At 48.6% G+C, this 16,334-nt stretch overlaps 5 protein-coding genes across 5 annotated transcripts; 1 reads left to right on the forward strand and 4 right to left on the reverse strand.

The window, feature by feature from the left end:
• Positions 1 to 10: 10 nt before the first annotated feature.
• N7447_000838 (uncharacterized protein) lies at positions 11 to 813 on the reverse strand (the record flags this gene model as incomplete). The annotated part of the gene is made up of 2 exons (XM_057225114.1): positions 11 to 343; positions 412 to 813. The coding sequence occupies 2 exons, from the start codon at positions 811 to 813 to the stop codon at positions 11 to 13; spliced, it is 735 nt and encodes a 244-aa protein (XP_057089130.1).
• A 376-nt stretch (positions 814 to 1,189) lies between these two features.
• Positions 1,190 to 5,514, reverse strand: N7447_000839 (ABC transporter ATP-binding protein; the record flags this gene model as incomplete). Its single annotated transcript, XM_057225115.1, has 5 exons — positions 1,190 to 2,076; positions 2,127 to 2,249; positions 2,303 to 4,286; positions 4,340 to 5,000; positions 5,057 to 5,514. The coding sequence occupies 5 exons, from the start codon at positions 5,512 to 5,514 to the stop codon at positions 1,190 to 1,192; spliced, it is 4,113 nt and encodes a 1,370-aa protein (XP_057089131.1).
• Positions 5,515 to 6,299: 785 nt separating this feature from the next.
• N7447_000840 (polysaccharide biosynthesis domain-containing protein) lies at positions 6,300 to 6,934 on the reverse strand (the record flags this gene model as incomplete). Its single annotated transcript, XM_057225116.1, has 4 exons — positions 6,300 to 6,357; positions 6,414 to 6,732; positions 6,809 to 6,833; positions 6,890 to 6,934. The coding sequence occupies 4 exons, from the start codon at positions 6,932 to 6,934 to the stop codon at positions 6,300 to 6,302; spliced, it is 447 nt and encodes a 148-aa protein (XP_057089132.1).
• Positions 6,935 to 7,341: 407 nt separating this feature from the next.
• On the reverse strand, positions 7,342 to 9,087 carry N7447_000841 (synembryn; the record flags this gene model as incomplete). The annotated part of the gene is made up of 8 exons (XM_057225117.1): positions 7,342 to 7,441; positions 7,494 to 7,956; positions 8,018 to 8,333; positions 8,389 to 8,508; positions 8,557 to 8,715; positions 8,783 to 8,859; positions 8,917 to 8,991; positions 9,060 to 9,087. 8 exons carry the CDS (start codon positions 9,085 to 9,087, stop codon positions 7,342 to 7,344), a joined length of 1,338 nt encoding a protein of 445 aa, XP_057089133.1.
• A 714-nt stretch (positions 9,088 to 9,801) lies between these two features.
• N7447_000842 (uncharacterized protein) lies at positions 9,802 to 14,991 on the forward strand (the record flags this gene model as incomplete). Its single annotated transcript, XM_057225118.1, has 1 exon — positions 9,802 to 14,991. One exon carries the CDS (start codon positions 9,802 to 9,804, stop codon positions 14,989 to 14,991), a length of 5,190 nt encoding a protein of 1,729 aa, XP_057089134.1.
• Between the last annotated feature and the right edge of the window lie 1,343 nt (positions 14,992 to 16,334).

Here is a 16,334-nt window from a genome sequence, read left to right on the forward strand (position 1 = left end):
TTCCCTCTGCTCATTCCCTAGCATGTTTCTTAATGTAAGCCACCACTTGATCTGGCATAGCCAACCAGGGCGTGTGTCCTGTTTTAATTTTCTCAGTTTCAATCTGTGCCCCCCTCCGTCGTGCCCGCTCCACCAGCACATGCTGAACTGGCAACGGAGTCGCGCGATCCTCCTCGGTCAAAATATATGCAGATGGAATGTTCATGTACGCAGTCCCAGTAGCAGGGGCATTCTGAGTTGCCCAAGAATGTGGCTTGAGAAGCTTAGCCCACTCCGCACCATCGGCAACATCATGGAAAAACAGTACGAGCGAATCACTGGCAGTCACAGTTCCCTTCTCTTCCTAGAATAACTGTCAGCGAACACATGGAAAATTTGCAAGTTGCAAATAGAAATGAGCGGACAACTTACATCGCGCACATACCACGGCGGGGGCATCCCACCAAACGCGCCGATCAAACTCTCGCCAATGCCAGGAAGGAAAGCGGCGATGAAAATAAGTTTCACGACACCGCCCTTTTGATCGGTTGCTTCACGCTCCGACTTGCTCAGTCCATCTAACGCGCTGCTCACTGGTAACCCGGCCCAGCTGTGCGCGATGATGACGATGTCATGGCCAGCATCTGCCTCCTGCTGGGTGATAGATCTCACGGCCTCGATATCGGGTTGAAGGTCGACGACCGAGCTGGCTTGCTGTATGGAGGGAAATGCGATACTGTGACAGCTATAGTCGGCAAGTTCCTTGATAATTGGGTCGAAGATGGTGGGCGGGTACCACGCGCCCGCCGCGAAAATCAGAGTTGGCTTTGACATTGTCACCCCGGTTGATGTGAAAGCTATGTAGATTGGATACGGGCGCTTGCTTCATACAATATAAGCTTGTAAGGCCGAGAGGTTGCAAGGGTAATAATACCGATGCGGGACTCGGGGTCTAATCGATTTAATTTTACCGCTTTTCTCTCCGTCTGAATTAAGACATCTGGATTTTATCCCTATCGGTGTTCTCTATTACACTGTTGATTACCTATGATAGTGACATATTTACGTGGTGTTGCGGATTTACTCGAGTATATTGACGCCGATGACACAAATTGCAATGATATTGACCAATAGGTACAAGAAGCGGAGAAAAGAATTCGAAAATGTACATCTCTCGACTAATGATCACCGGAAAAACCTTGAAAGCAATCTAAGCACCCACTTGCTCGGGGTCACTGAGCAAGGCATGCAACTTGCTACCATTCATTTTGACCAAATCCTGATACGGCCCATCCTCTACGACAGCTCCCTGGTCAAGAACAACGACATGATTTGCGATCTCGATCATTTCCTTTGCATGCGTGATAATGATAACAGTAAGCCCCTGATGCACAGCAACCAGCTGCTGTACCGTCTGCCGCACGATCTCCGCACCCGCAGGATCCAAGCTAGACGTGGCTTCATCGAGAATGAGGATTTGAGGCTGGCGCAAAAGAGCCCGTGCAATGGCCACACGCTGTTTCTGACCACCGGAAAGGCCAACCCCGCCATCACCGATCACAGTATTGTATCCGCGCGGGAGAGATGAGATGAAATCATCAATCCCTGCTCCTTGAGCGGCAGTTCGGACACTATGAGATGAGGCTAGAGGTGAATGCTGATCTAGGCCGTAACTGATATTCTCATGAATGGTGCCGGGGAAAATAGTTGGTTGTTGCGATACGATGGAAATCTGTGAGCGGAGGGTAGGAACATGCAGCCGAAGGATGTCTGCGCCGCCGAGTGTCACGGTGGGTTGTCCAGTTTGGGAGGCTGGGGCTTCGTAGAGCGATAATAGCAGTGACGCGATTGTGGATTTTCCCGACCCAGATCGTCCTACAAGTGCCGTGCAAGAGTTGGGTGGGATGGAAATGGAGACATTCTTCAACACCATTGTGTTTGGCCGAGACGGATATCGGAAATTCACGCTGGTCAACTTGATTGGGGTGAGTTTTGAAACCGTCAAACTACCGAGGTGCTCGTGTGATCCATCTTGTGGCAAATTTGCAAGGCGAATAAGCTGCGTCGCTATCTCGCGAGAGGTGTTGATTTGGGGAACTATCAAAGGGGTTAGGAGAGTATTTTTAAGTGGTTCAGGGCCTACTAACTCCATGAGAGAATCTGAGCAGCGTAGCCGATGCTGAAAAGTAGCATCGAGAATACCATCATCACGTCGTTCACATTGAACTCGCGAGACGCTGCGAGCACCGCTCCATAATAGAAGATCAATGCTGTTCACTAGAGTTAGAACAATAGCAATCAAATAAAAGGCCAGCGAGCTTACCGGTAGAAAATATGACCGTCGATTCCACCATGCCGAAAAGCATGCCTGTGTAAATGGCACGTTTCAACCCCAGCAATAAGCATTGCGCGATGGCATTGGCTTGTTTGCGATGGAAGTGACCTTCCAATGTCAATGTTCTGACAGTACGGATCTCTGAAAATGTCTCAGTAAAGACATCGGTGGCGATACCGTTGGCATCGTTGCATCGTCTTTCCCATAATCCATTTGTTCCCTCGAAGCCTCGAGTGATGGTATAAATGGCAGGTCCACAGGAAAGAGCAACGAGTGTCAACTTCCAGCAAACAATCAAGCTCCAGATGATTGCCATGACGGTGATTGCTGCAGCAACAATTACAAAACCGGCGAAACGGCCTAGCAGGTTTCGCATATCTTCTCCGTTCTGATCGAGAGACGATGTGAGTCTGAGAGATCCGTTGCCATCTTTCTCAAACCAGGCCCGTGGTTGATCGAGAATGCGCTGGAAGGCATTTTTTCTAAAAGAATCCATCCAAGCCTCGCCGCAAAGTTCTAGGAAATAATGCATGAAAAAGGACGCAAGGCCATCTCCGAAAGACACCCCTAGTACAGCAAGTGACCATGTCATTGTCAGGTGTTCACTGTTGTTCCCAGCATAGAAGGTTCCAAACAGCTGTGACAGACAATATGAAAATGTCGGAGTTGCGCTTGCATGAGCCAGTGCTGCGGCAAATCCTAGGAAGAGGATGATTCGCTGTCTGAGCGTCAAAGTCGATAGAATGGTGCCCACAATGTGAGAGAGCGGAGTCATTCGTTCTTTCGGTGTAGGCTGTTCTTTTGATTTCTTGCGGAGGCCATGTGATCTCCGGTTACGCTTCGTCTCTGATGGATCTTTCGAGGTGTGTTTGTTGGGCCATGGATCCGACTTCAAGCCATGATCATCAATATGTACCATTTCGACGTATTCTGCGGGAAGTTGGATAGTTGTTTCTTTCGAATACCGCTGGGCACCAGGTCCCTGCGCCATGAAAGAAATACGCTGGTTTCGATCTTGCAGAGGAGATCTAGGGAAGTTCCCATTTCTGATGATGCATTCCGAATTCCTTCTCGCCATTAAGTCCAGTGAGCCGGAGCCAAAGTTTGGGGGGATGTGTCCTTGAGCCCAGGATTGCCTCGTCCGACGATGTCCGAGGAAAGCTGATTGAGGTCTTAATGTGTCCAAGCTCTCCGATGATGAGCTCTCCCAAGGACTGTCCATATCATTCAGAGCCCTCTTGTTTTGGGTCTTTACAGAACCGTCGATTTTCGTATGGAAATACTTCTCGCTTTCCGGACTGACCTCGACAGCATATCTGTAGCCGGATTTCACAATTGAGCCTTGTTCAAGGATGTACAGGAAATCCTGTTCCATGATTTGTGACATATCGTGAGTGATAATGATTGTAGTCTTACCTTTCCGCCATTCACGGATTGCTTTCATTACTGCAACTCGGTTGGTTTGATCAAGAGCGCTGGTGGGTTCATCCAGGATCAGAATTGGGGTGTCACGTAATTTCGCTCTGGCAATTGCAACTCGTTGCCTTTGACCACCACTCAAAAAGCTTCCGCCGGGCCCAACGCAAGTGTCGATTCCTTTCGGGAGTCCATCGATTGTATTCCCAAGCATGGCTAGCTCGATGGGGTCTTTGACATCTTGCTTGGTGACAGCTGCATGGTCCTGGCAACCGAAGGCGATGTTCGTGAGCACAGACTCATTGAAGAGAACACTCCTTTGCTCTAGAAGAGTGATATTGTTGCGGATCCAGTTGATATCGAGTTCTTGCATTAGATTGCGGTCAATCATGATTTCGCCTGAGGTTGGCAAATAGAACCGCATCAACAGTTGGCTGAGGGTACTTTTACCAGAGCCGCTTTTCCCTATAATAAATGTCGTTTCTCCAGCGGGGAAGAAAAAGCTTGACGGTTTGAGAACACATTGATCAGGTTGACTAGGATATGAAAATGACACCTTCATGAATGTCAGTTTGTCCAGATAAAACCCAAAGAAGGATTTAAACTCACGTTTTTGGCCTCGATATCACCTTCGCAGTGTTTCGGATACCGATTTCCCTTTACCTCGCTGACAATTTTGTCTCTCCGACTCTGTATTATTGCTTTCAAGGCGGCACCGGCGACCTTTCCTTTTTCCATAACGATCATCTGCGGCAAGACCTGCTCGATAGACTGAGCTGCGGTCAGGCAAGCCCAGAAAGTTCTGAGAACCTCTCCAGATGTGAGTTTCCCAGAACGTGCAAGCGAACTGCCATACCAGAATCCCTGAACAAACATCCCGAACATCATCCATCGGATGATAGCAATTTGCAGAGAATTCAGCAGAGCTTGTCGAAGATAGTGTGTGGCAGATCTCTCAATGCTCTCAGTAAAGTTCCGATGCTCGAAGGCCTGCCCATTATTGCATTTGACCGTGTCGATATTTGTAATAGCATTGTTGGCAACCTTCGAAGCCTCGGTCAGCTCAGCCTGCTGTGCTGTAATGCTAAATCTCATTTTGGAAGAAAGGTATCCGATAATCGCCGAGAATATGGGAATTCCCGCAAGAGTTACCAGAGAGAGGCTCCAAGATGTGTAGAAGCCTAGCCCTAGTGAAGCCAGGGAACGACACGAGTATTGCAGTACAAGGCCGAGTGGCTGTGAGGTCGCCATCTGCATTTCATGGATGTGTCTGGAAACAATATAACGTTAGATATAAGATTCCGGCGAGTATCGTTGCAAACGCACGCTTGGATTCCCGACAACAAAGCCCCGGAGCCTTCGCTTTTGGCCTCAAACCACTCAACATCGCGTTTTAATAACTCTAGAAACACCTCGCTGCGAATAACGGAGGCCTGAATTTCCCCAAATGCAACGAACAGAGCATAGTATGCGCCGTTCAAAAACCAACCAGCCACTCCCAGTCCAATCATTCCCAAGCAATTTGTGATCACTTGGTCATGAAGCCCTTTGACATCAGTCTTATCCGCGCCGAAAGAGTTGAATGAGTCAAACACATTGCCAAGGAAGACTGCAAGTGCTGGCGTGACAAGACTAGCAACCAGGGCAAAGATAGACCCGAATATGAGAGTCGGCAGGTGTCTTCGAGTCGTGAATCCGAACAGCAACTTCCAGCTCGGATTGTCCTCGGGAATATTTTCTTTGTTGGTACTTTCCTGATCAGAAGTCTTGCGTCTGAACAACATTTTGGCGTAAGGCTCGAACGTCACATTGAAGGACTGATATGACTTGCGGAGATTGTTGTTGCCACACTATAGTAGCATACCAGTGAAGCAAGAGGGAAGACGATACAGGTCGACATGAAATAGTCATCATGGGCTAATTCAGGATCGTTTGACAAGTGTAATCAACAAAAAAAGAACAATACTAAGAAATTCCCCAATGGGGTAACATTAAAGAGGGGTGCAGAACAAAGACACCCATGCCCCGACATTGTTGAAAGGCACTTGAGATGAATGTACCATTCATCAGCCTCATCCTTAAGACAGCAATCACAGACTGGAGCGTAGATGGATAATTTCTAAGTCGAACAAACATGAGGCTAGAGGATGGGCTTACTCAAATGTTTGATGCGCGGGCCACAATCACCCACAAAGAGAGCCCTGCCCACATAGACAATAGCGACCGAGGAGATAGACAAAGAATCAGTGAAATGACATTTTATTCAGGGTATATTTCAGACTCAATGTTGAAAGACGGTCGAAGTCCTGGCGGACAGCCAATCTACATTTGAGTCGCGATTAACGGTTCAATGCTAAACCAGAACCACATATCTATGGGTATGATCGCGCTTCTATCGTAACAATTAACCTCAAACCATGATACTGTGAGATCTTATAATCAGTATCACAGAGTCGAGGCCATTCCTCATTTGCGCCGCAAGGAAACAGGCAAATGCCGTGGGCCAGATCAGCCCGGATGTGGAACTGTCCTCGATTCAAAAACAGCAGCAATGAGACACGGTTTGTAATCAAGAGCTGGCCTTCTGGGCCTTCTCATAGATCCAGTCGTTCAGACCGGCGCGGTTTCTGGAAGACTCCATTAGTTTCCATACATGACTCACGCAACTCCATTCAGTACTTACCTAGCGATCTCAACAGCGTAGAACTGCATGCGCACACCGAAAATGGTGGTCTCCTGGTCATACTCGGCATCTGCACGGGTACGGATCATGGTGCCAAAGTTGAAGTCCTCGATCTTATCCCACTGCAGCATCCAGTTGCGCCACTTCTCCTTGCCAGCCTTGCTCTTCATCTCGTCCTCAACGAGAGTACCGGCGGGATCGAAATCGGGGAATGCCTCCATGAATGAATTGTAGATATCATCGTCCTGCTTGGTCAAGCGAAGCTGGGAGCCCTTGACCTTTTCCAAGATAGACCAGTATGTCATGAGATGTTCAACCGCTGCAATGTGAGAAGGTATCAATATTATGATCTTGTCCGAAGGTGTGGATGGGATGTAAATCGATGCGTGGCTAACCTTTGACGGCGAACTGCTTCTCCATCTGTTGTGATTGTCAGCGATCAATGTTCTTTAGACCATATGGACGCGGGGTCGTACATCCTCCAGATTCTCCGCCTCCTCGGGGTTGAATGGCTTCGACATTTTGACGGTTGCGTGTAAAGTAAATACTTTGAAATATGAACACAAGAAAGCAGGGATATGAGTGTGGAGGAAATCAAGTGGGAGGTGTTCGGTGCCCCGCGCATAATTTTTTTGACGGGCGGAGAGGCACCCTCCGCCTTGCATAACGTCATTCCGCCCGCAACCCGTGGACGGGTATAAATGCAATGTCCATCTCAACTATATTCAATTTGCTGTTGGATTCGATGTTCCCTTTGTAGTGTATTGACAAAAGAATCTCTCGAATAGATTCTGGATTGACGCCAGCATCATCGCTACAGAGCTACTATATAGGGCATAGTCTATGTCATAGACGTGCATGCAGCTGTAATGAAGCATACTCAAAAGCTGACATTGCCAGACTGAACAACCACGTTAGAAGATGATACTCAGTCACTATCAGTATCATCGGGCAGTTCTTCGAATCTTCCCTCATGAAGAGCCTGAGTCACAGGGTTCTCGACATTGATCAGACCATTTGCTTTGGCCCTGTGGTAATTGTTAGCAAATGAACCATATAGCTCTTGTACAATGGACATACCTCTCAAATAACACGAAGAGTCTCTCTGCTTCGCGCTCTTTCTCCTCCATGGTCATGGGAGGACCGGAATCCTGTGGCTCAGCGGCCCACCGTTGTCCAGTGATGGGATTGCGTGCGGATTCGGGGTCATCTTGGGCTGATGCTTCGCTTGCACTTTGTGGCATATCAATGCCTCGCGCTGCCAGGAACCCAGCAGCAAAGCCGTAGCCAATGTTCCTAGTAAGTTTCTCGGCATCCTTGCCCGACAAAACAAACATCAGCTCGGAAATTGTAACCTTCAGATTGGCAAAGTGGCTTGTCGAGAGCTTCAGAAGTTTTGAAGACAGTGTTCCAGACTGTCCGATTGGCAAGCTTCGGTCGGTGTCCTCGGGTAGAAGAAGCGACTCCATATACTTGCGAGGTCCATCGGGTGCCACTTCGTGGATAGCGATGAGTGAATATAGCAATGGGACTGCGTTTGCCTCTAGTTCGCTGGGGCTGTATATGGATACGGCCCGATCCAAGATGCTGATCAACTTATCCACGTTGCAATTTGGGTCGAATGTCGGAAAAAAGGGGGCTGCTCTCGAAAATTTTGCCTTTCTTTTCTTCCAAGTCAAGGATGGACAATGTATTGAGCAGGCCGCCGATTAAACCATCCAGGGGCTTTGCTGGGATATCAATGCGGCATATAATCTTCAAAATATGAGGGATGGAGGGAGAGAACTTGGTAGCGAGATCTGGAAATAACTTGGAAATGTTATATATCAATTTGAGTGTGTCTGACAATGCCAGTTCGTCCATTTGTGACAATGGCTTTCTTCCTGACTTGGGAAACTGTCTTGCATGGCGGCTCAATTGCTATACTGGTCAGCGCGGCATATCTAGCAAATTTCGAGTCTGACAATTCACTCACATAGTTGACATTATCGCCCAATGCGTGGCTCTTAACCAAGTCTTTAAAGTCCAGCGTGGTGTTATAGGTCGCATAGAACAATATCCGACTTGTAACCATCTCATCTTCCGAGTCTTCGGTCTATCAAATATCAGCTTTGGCACCGACATTCATCTGCTGTGGGCCTACCTTGAGCCTTTCTGCTAGTTTTCCACCATATCCCGTGTCTACAAAAGCCTGGCGCATTTTGGGGTCAAGTAATAGCGCGTTTGCAACACATCGCAATGCTGCTCGACGTACGTCAGGGGTCTCCCCCTCAACGCCATACCTCACCAATTTATTTATGCCCTGTAACTGATCAGAACCAATTGCAATTGTAATCCTTAACGGGCAGCTTCCTCTGTTGTGCTCATACATTCTGTGAATAGATCGGTTCCGCATTGGTAGGGTTTGTGCCGTGTTGTCGGAGTTGGAGGAGGATCTGGACTCGGTCTAATAGTAGAAGGGATTAGCATTAGACAGGTATTGTGGCTATCGCATCCGACTCACCGGCTGTTGAGAGGTTGTTCTCTTGTAGGTCTTTCTCAAGAGACTTCAGAAGCTGTGTCACTTGTTGTAGCTTCGCTGTATGCACAAGATCAAGTCAGTGGACCTGCTTGCCAAGGTGGAGCTTCTCAATCCCCACAACATACCTGTTCCTTGCATCTGAAGAAACGCCATACTGATATGAGCTCGGACTGACTCGAATGTTCCGAGTAAAGGGGACGATGTAGGACTGCTGTCACTTTCACTAAGGTCTTGTGCTGAAATAGAATCCCCTGCACAGTACAATAGTAAAATCAGATCAGTAGCTTCAGTAGGTAGCTATTGACGAGTGAACAAAAAAAAGGAGAGGGAGCCACGCGGGGAAGTCAGGCAAATCGTCATAAATTATTGTGTCCCGCACCTAAGCTGCTTCTCCTAAGAACTTTTGCTCCAGAAATCCATCCAATAATATTACATAGTACACACTTATAAGAAAAGCCCTATCTTGTACAATTCAGTCATAGATATTTAGTGAAACACGAACTTTGAACTCCGCCGTTTGCTTGAAGAATGTGACTTTGATAGAAGAAAATGTTATCCAGTGTGAACAATGAAAGCTATTATTTTTGCCCATTGCCATGCACACACTGAAATGATCTCTAATGATTATTGAAGCTATAGACAATCCCATGAAAAGTCCGCGTATTGATGCCTCGTCGCCTCAGGCGGTGACACTTTACGCGCATCGCGGCGCGTCGGAAGTTGAACTTAGTTTTCTCGACTTGACCTGGCTTCTTGATTCTTCAATCTGAAACAGATCATGGACAGGGCCTGAACAGTATCTCATTCCGCAATGATCATTGACTATCGCTTCTTTTTCTTTTTCACACTTTTCCTCTGATCCAAATCATGGTGGAGATGCTCTCTGCTGGTCCGCCTACACCCCCAAGGACCACTTCGCGCATCGTCATTGAGAACACTGATTCACCAATAGCCGTTCAAACACCCAAGGAGTCATCGTTTTCGGCGCTGGGATCGGTGGGAGCCGGCCCATCCAGCCGCAGTTCGAAGAAAGTGAACTTTTCGCCATGGCCCAAATACATCAAACCGCCAACCTTTGCTAGTGCTATGAAATCGGCCCCCGACTTCAAGATCCCTCCCTCCACGGACTCCAAACCTACAAAGTCGATCCTAAAAGCAACTCAGTCACCGATTCCCGTTTGGTCACCCAATGTCGATACATTCACCGCCGAATCGCTTGCCATGCTGCTCGAATCGGTCATCCAACAACTGGCAGGCGAGTCAATGAGCTCCCGACTCGACGCCTACATGCAATTCTTTGGCGCGCTACGAACGTACGATGGGCTTCCGGCGGGTCAGAAGATTGCCGAAAAATTGAATCTCATCACCGAGTTTATTCAGCGAGATGTGAACCGAGACCTTACGAACAGCGGCCCCCTCGACACAAACCTTGCCAATCAGGCTCTCAAATTGTCAGCTGCGTTTGTTTGGCATCCGGAAATCTCGACACAGCTTTCGGAGGAATTCAAAATCTTTCTGGTCGACCACTCCATCACTTGCCTCCATGAGGCCAAGGCCCCCAAATCCGTTTTGACGCACTACATGTCCATATTGTCTACTCAAAACTTCGGCCCCAAGATTATGACCGGTGCTCGCGTAGCCCGTCTTTTAACGGTACTACAAGAAATAACCAAGAATATCAGTGGCAACGCAATTGTTTCCCATCGATTGAACATCTACCAACGGCTGCTAGGCCAAGCCAAGCCCGCATTCATCTCCCAGGCAAATCTATGGATGGAACACTTGATATTTGGACTGCTTCACCATTTGAAGGATACCAGGTCAAAAGCGATTGCACTTGGCTTCCAGGTTGCCACAGAAGCCGGTCCAAATCCTATACTGTCGAAAAACATCCGGGATCTCTTCGACCGGCCACTAGAGCACGACCGGAAGCTTGTAACTGAGGTTCGTGAGCGCATGGCTCGGATGATGCCGACGGTGGATAGCGGTGAGCATGTTCCTCAGATTTGGAGCATCATTATCCTTCTTCTCCGGAGCAAAAGATGGAACCTGGAGCAATGGGATCATTTTAAAGAATGGGTTCTAGTTCTCCAAAAATGCTTCAATTGCAGCGAGCCTGTGATCAAGGCGCAAGCTATCGTTGGTTGGAATAGATTTGTTTTTGCTGTCAGCCCCAACGAATCGACGAGCCGGTCTCTCCTCAAAATGCTGGGCAAACCGGTACTCTCTCAATTCGACCGCAAGAAGACCGACAAGTCCGGAGCCCCGCCCACTCAGCTTGCTCTGACCAGCTATTACAATCTGCTATACTACACTTTCCGTCCTTCGGCTTCTTATCAGCATCTGGATATTATTTGGGAGGAATATGTGGCCATTCCATCTTCAGGCATCTTCTCATCAGCCCCAGTTCTCAGCGACTGTCTTTCACGCATATTGACGAACCTGTTGTGGAGTGCGCAGGCCAAAATATGGACAGAGAATCGAATCAATGATTGTGCCAAAATGGAAGCAGAGGAACTCCCTGCAGCCGATAGCAGATGGGTTCGATCAAGAATTACCTCAATTCTGAAAGTTTTTGAGCGTATGTTCAAAGCCTCAGTTTGGATTGATGACGCGATTGGCCAATCCCAGGTTGCATTGGCCTGGAACAGTCTGTCCAGTTCTCTGTCGCTTGCGTCCAGCAAAGAAATCACCCCTTCAGGGGAATCGATGCAAGCTGTTGCTAGTGTTTGGAGTCTACTGCACCGTCTCTGGAGTGCAGGGCCGCCCTCGTTGAATGCCGACACCGCAGACATTTTCTTCGAAAGATTCAGATTTCTGTCTACAACAATGCTTGTTTCTATTGGGGGCATTCCATTTACCGAAAAGTTTCTCTTGAGAAACGCGGACGAACCCGATACCACTCCCACACACGCACACCCAAATATGACCCCAGAAAGTGCTATTCTTCATCTCCTTCGAATAATCAGCAGCACTGCAAGGGAAATAGTGCCAGGGCAATCTTACACACACCTTGTGTTGGGTAACATTGAAGCAGCTTGCAATGGCAGATTCTCCCGTGGATCTCGTCTCGAACTTCTCCAACAGTGTGCAGAATTGAGCACTACGAAGGCCAGTGCTATCCCCCGTGCGCCTCTACTATCGGAGGTGGTTTGGAATGCCACTGCCCAGGCGGCTGCAAATGCTTTGCAGTCGTTCCCTATGGAATCCGCTCGTGGGCGCGATGGTTCTGTATCGCGTGACTACGAAAATGTCATCAAGATTCTCTCGTTCGGCCTTTCGTTTCCGTCCGCCTCTCAAGAGTGGTCTCATTTGCTTGAAACTTTTGTTCGCGTGGTTCGAACAGAGAAAGGGAACCAAGCGGTTGCCACGATGATTGTGGAACCCATGGCCGAACGCCTCATGCATCTTTCCGCTGAAGATACCTACCTACCCTCAACTTCACTGCTTGGCCATTCCTTGTCTATCCCTTTCATGCAAGGAACTGGGCTAGGGATTGATCGCGGCGGCATCCAGGCAACTGGTCATGCTATATTTCCTCATAAACTTCTCGAGTCAATTTCCCAAACATTACACAGTGCATACGACAATTTCAGCGCATCAAAATCCCACGGTCTTGCCGACTTCATCGAGGCATTGACTTCTTTTCTTGGCACCGGTGTTCCGCAGTTCCAATGCCAACTTCTTCAATCTCTCCAGTCATCGCTTAGTGTTTGGCTGAAGGACGAATATTACAAAATCCACGTTGACCGCGGCGTTGACAGCAGAATCCTGACATCGTGCCGTGCACTCTCGTCGGCTACTATCAATATTCTGCAAACATCAGTTTCCCATGATCTACCTTCTTTGAAAAACTTTGAGCCTATTCTGTGCGCCGGTTTGGAGTCTTTACACATTTCAACAACCAGGAGATACGTCGAACTTTGGGGCTTGACCTTTGGTTCACAGTCGTTTGTCACTCCGGTCGCCATTTTAGAAGCTGTACAAACTGCTGAGTCCAGGGTCCAGGCCGCAACCTTGCCTCTTCAAAACGGTGACCAGGATACCGAGATGTTACCTCCGCCTCCTCCGCAAGACGAGACAGATCAGCCATTGCATCGGCCGTCTCAGGACACTCAGCTTTCGTCACCCGTCATACGGACCGACGACTCCTCCCTGGTCCTCAAGCCAACTGACCAGTTCCGTGAACCCCAGTTGCCAAGTAACTTTCAGCAGCCCACAGATGCGCAAATTGCTGATGGCGTTTCGGTTTCTCACAAGCGCAGAAGCCATCGTGAAATGTTTTCGATGATTGAATCCCTTCAATCCTCGTCACCAGCCAGTACTCCACGGAAATTGGGCTTCGATACTCCTCCCAATCTGCACAAACTACAGGGGGGGTCATTGACCGAACTTCCTCTAACGCCCACTCTCGCCCCTACTGAGAATGAAGAAGGGTTCATCGGCTCGTCTCCAACACCTGGGACTAGAGACCCGACACCTGCCATGACCTCTGACGCACTAAGGTCAATCCAGGTGCCTGTAGATTCGGGTATAGACCCTCCATCATCTCCTCCCCAGATGCAATCTCGGAGCCCAAGCCCTCGGAAGGGTCGTTCGAAAAGGGCACGGCGAAGGGCTGCAAAAGCAAGAAAGGCTCTTGTTGGTACCTCCGGAAAACAGTCAACAGTCAACAGCCCGGCTACTTCTCGTCTTGCAACGGAGAGCAAAGACACACCTATGGGCGATGTCCATGACTATGATAATGAAAATGAAAATGCCGACGCTACACCTCGGGCAAACGAAATAACTTCCAGCCGGCGACTTCGATCTGCGCGCGGTAAAGACTCAGACACAGCAGAGCCTTCTCCGGAGATACCGGTTGATTCTGATAAGACACCTGTCCAACAACCTGCTCCCAGGAGTAGACCAAGCTCAAGCTCCAAGAAGAAACGGAAGCAAACTCAGTCTACGCCTGCGGACGATGAACCTCAGCAAGCCATGGACGTGCCTCCCGATAGCCTTCCGGATACTTTCATGGACTCGAGCGAGGAGACAGACACACAAATCGCATCACAGCTTGGACAGGACTTGGAACTGGCAGTGGATATGGACGATAGGACTCACCCGGAGCGAGCAAATCTTCCCAATGAGCCATCCACGAGGAAGAGAAAGCGGGATCAGGAGGAACTTACTTCATCTGCAAGAACCGACAGGCGCCGGTCGACACGGCTGTCCACCGCTAAAGACGTTGTCAATACTGAGTCATTGCAGGCTGATGCTTCGCCTTCGCACTCTGCCATTTCTCGGTCCGCCTCTGCATCCAAGTCATTGTCTCCAACTGCGACTCGCCGATCCACCCGCAGTTCCCAACGAAAAGAGGATAGTAACGCCCTTACGGACTCAATCCCTCCAACACAAGACTCGGCGGCACAAGAACCAACACAAGATGCTGAGACCCCTCGGCCATCCAAAAGGTCTCGCAAATCCATCCGTCTTGAGGACAAGTCTGTTGTCGATAGCACCGCCCAAAGTGTCCCTCGGGATACCCGCTCCCGCAAAACACGGTCTCAGCAGCATGCATTTGAGGTGTCTCAACCTCAACTTTCAAGCATCCCATCCGAGGAACATGTCGATACTGACCATTTGCCACCTAATGTCGATCTTGACATGGTCCCCGAGAGCCTCATTACAGAAGACCAAGCGGAGCAGAACGTCTCTCTTGTTTCTACCGAAGAGGCAACTGCCACTCAAGACTCTGAAATAGAGCAGTCTATTGAGCCTCCGGTGAAGCCAGACATCGATATTGACAACGATACGGATGAAGTGCAACAATCCGGTGGAATGGTCGAGCAAACTACAAGTGTTGTCACTACGGGTACCCAAACCCAAGAAACACCCCCCGAACCCAAATCTGGCATCAGCGAACAAGGCATCACCCAGTCCCTGAAAAGCCTTTTGGGTGAAATAAAAACGACGACCTTGTCCCCGAGCGCCTTCCGCGAGGTCGATGATCTTCTCTTCAATCTCCGTTGCGAAGCACAAAATGCATCAACGCGACACAATACTTCAGCATAGCGAATGGCGTTTACAGCGAAACTTGTTGGATATGATTTTTTATATATTGGACCCCGTCTCATCATTATTCCCCACCTGCATCCTATATGTCTTCATAACTTGAAGCACACAGCACGTATTTTATTTCTTGGCATGCTTGGTCCCGAATCCTTTTTCTTGTACGTTGTGTTTTCCGCACTTGGGGCTTTCTGCGAGTATAGTAGAATCCAAACATTGAACATTATGACTATTGATTGTCTTTAAAAAAGTAAGAAGCAGACATGGAATGTGTCTAATTCACTCACGCTATCACTTCCACACCACTTAATAATACCGAGTCCATAATGGCCAGTTGGCGTTTGACCCGAAGGTGCTCAGGCACAGTTTACTTGGATGTTATGACGCAGACCGCCGCTCCTTCCTAAAGAGTATATCGGACTAGGTTCAATCTAGCAAGTCACGATCAAGTATATGATGCAAGCTGGCCTAGCAGCTGGCATGTCAGGCACACAGGGAGTACACTCTCCACACCCAAAGCCGTAGGTAATATATAGATAGATGACCAAAGTGTACAGTGTACAGTGGAAACGAAACATCTGTGGATTTCCTTTTCCGGTTAGTTATACATTTGTGGGGTTGGTGCCCCAAAACACCATTATGTAGCTCCTAAACATTCTCTTTCACCCTTCCCTCCTAGTTGTGAACGTACAGCTTGGATCGGGATTTTTTGGCCTCTGCGCAGATGGCGTATTCAGGAGCATAAACGGCCTTGGAAGAGGATGTCCTCGATCTAAATGACAGGCGAGCCGAGGGAAAGGAGCCGCCCTAGATGAGATTTCAAAGAACATATAGTCCAAATCAAGACGCGACATCTACTTATGACGACCCGTCAGGTTGTGGTACGTGAGAAATATTGCATGACATTCTGCTCGACGTTCTGACTCCTCCACAAGCTGCGATAGGCGCCCCCAAAAATAAAATAACAGAACAGTCACCCGTGCCCACTATATCACAGCAATCGCAGCTCTTTCAACTAATATGCTAATCCCCCCTACTATCAGAGAATGAGCAGTCTGACTGGTTGCAATCCGAATACCTTTCTGCACCGTCCGTCTCAGCATCGTCTGGCCAACTCTCGGTGTTGGTGTTAAGATAAATAGTGCCCTTTGAGGTAGTGTTCAATTTGTATATGCACCTTTATCATAACCCAAGTTAGCTCCAGTATCAATCGTAGCCTTTGAACAAACTGCTCTAGGGGAGACAAACATGATTGCAGATTGCACCTGAGACTGCAAACTGATGGTATTTCTAAATTGGTTGGCAGCCGAGACGCTAGTCTCTATGGATACTTGTATGGTAAGAGG

The sequence above is a fragment of the Penicillium robsamsonii genome, assembly GCF_028829455.1.
Source record: "Penicillium robsamsonii strain IBT 29466 chromosome Unknown utg000001l_segment0_segment0, whole genome shotgun sequence".
Classification (NCBI taxonomy): domain Eukaryota; kingdom Fungi; phylum Ascomycota; class Eurotiomycetes; order Eurotiales; family Aspergillaceae; genus Penicillium; species Penicillium robsamsonii.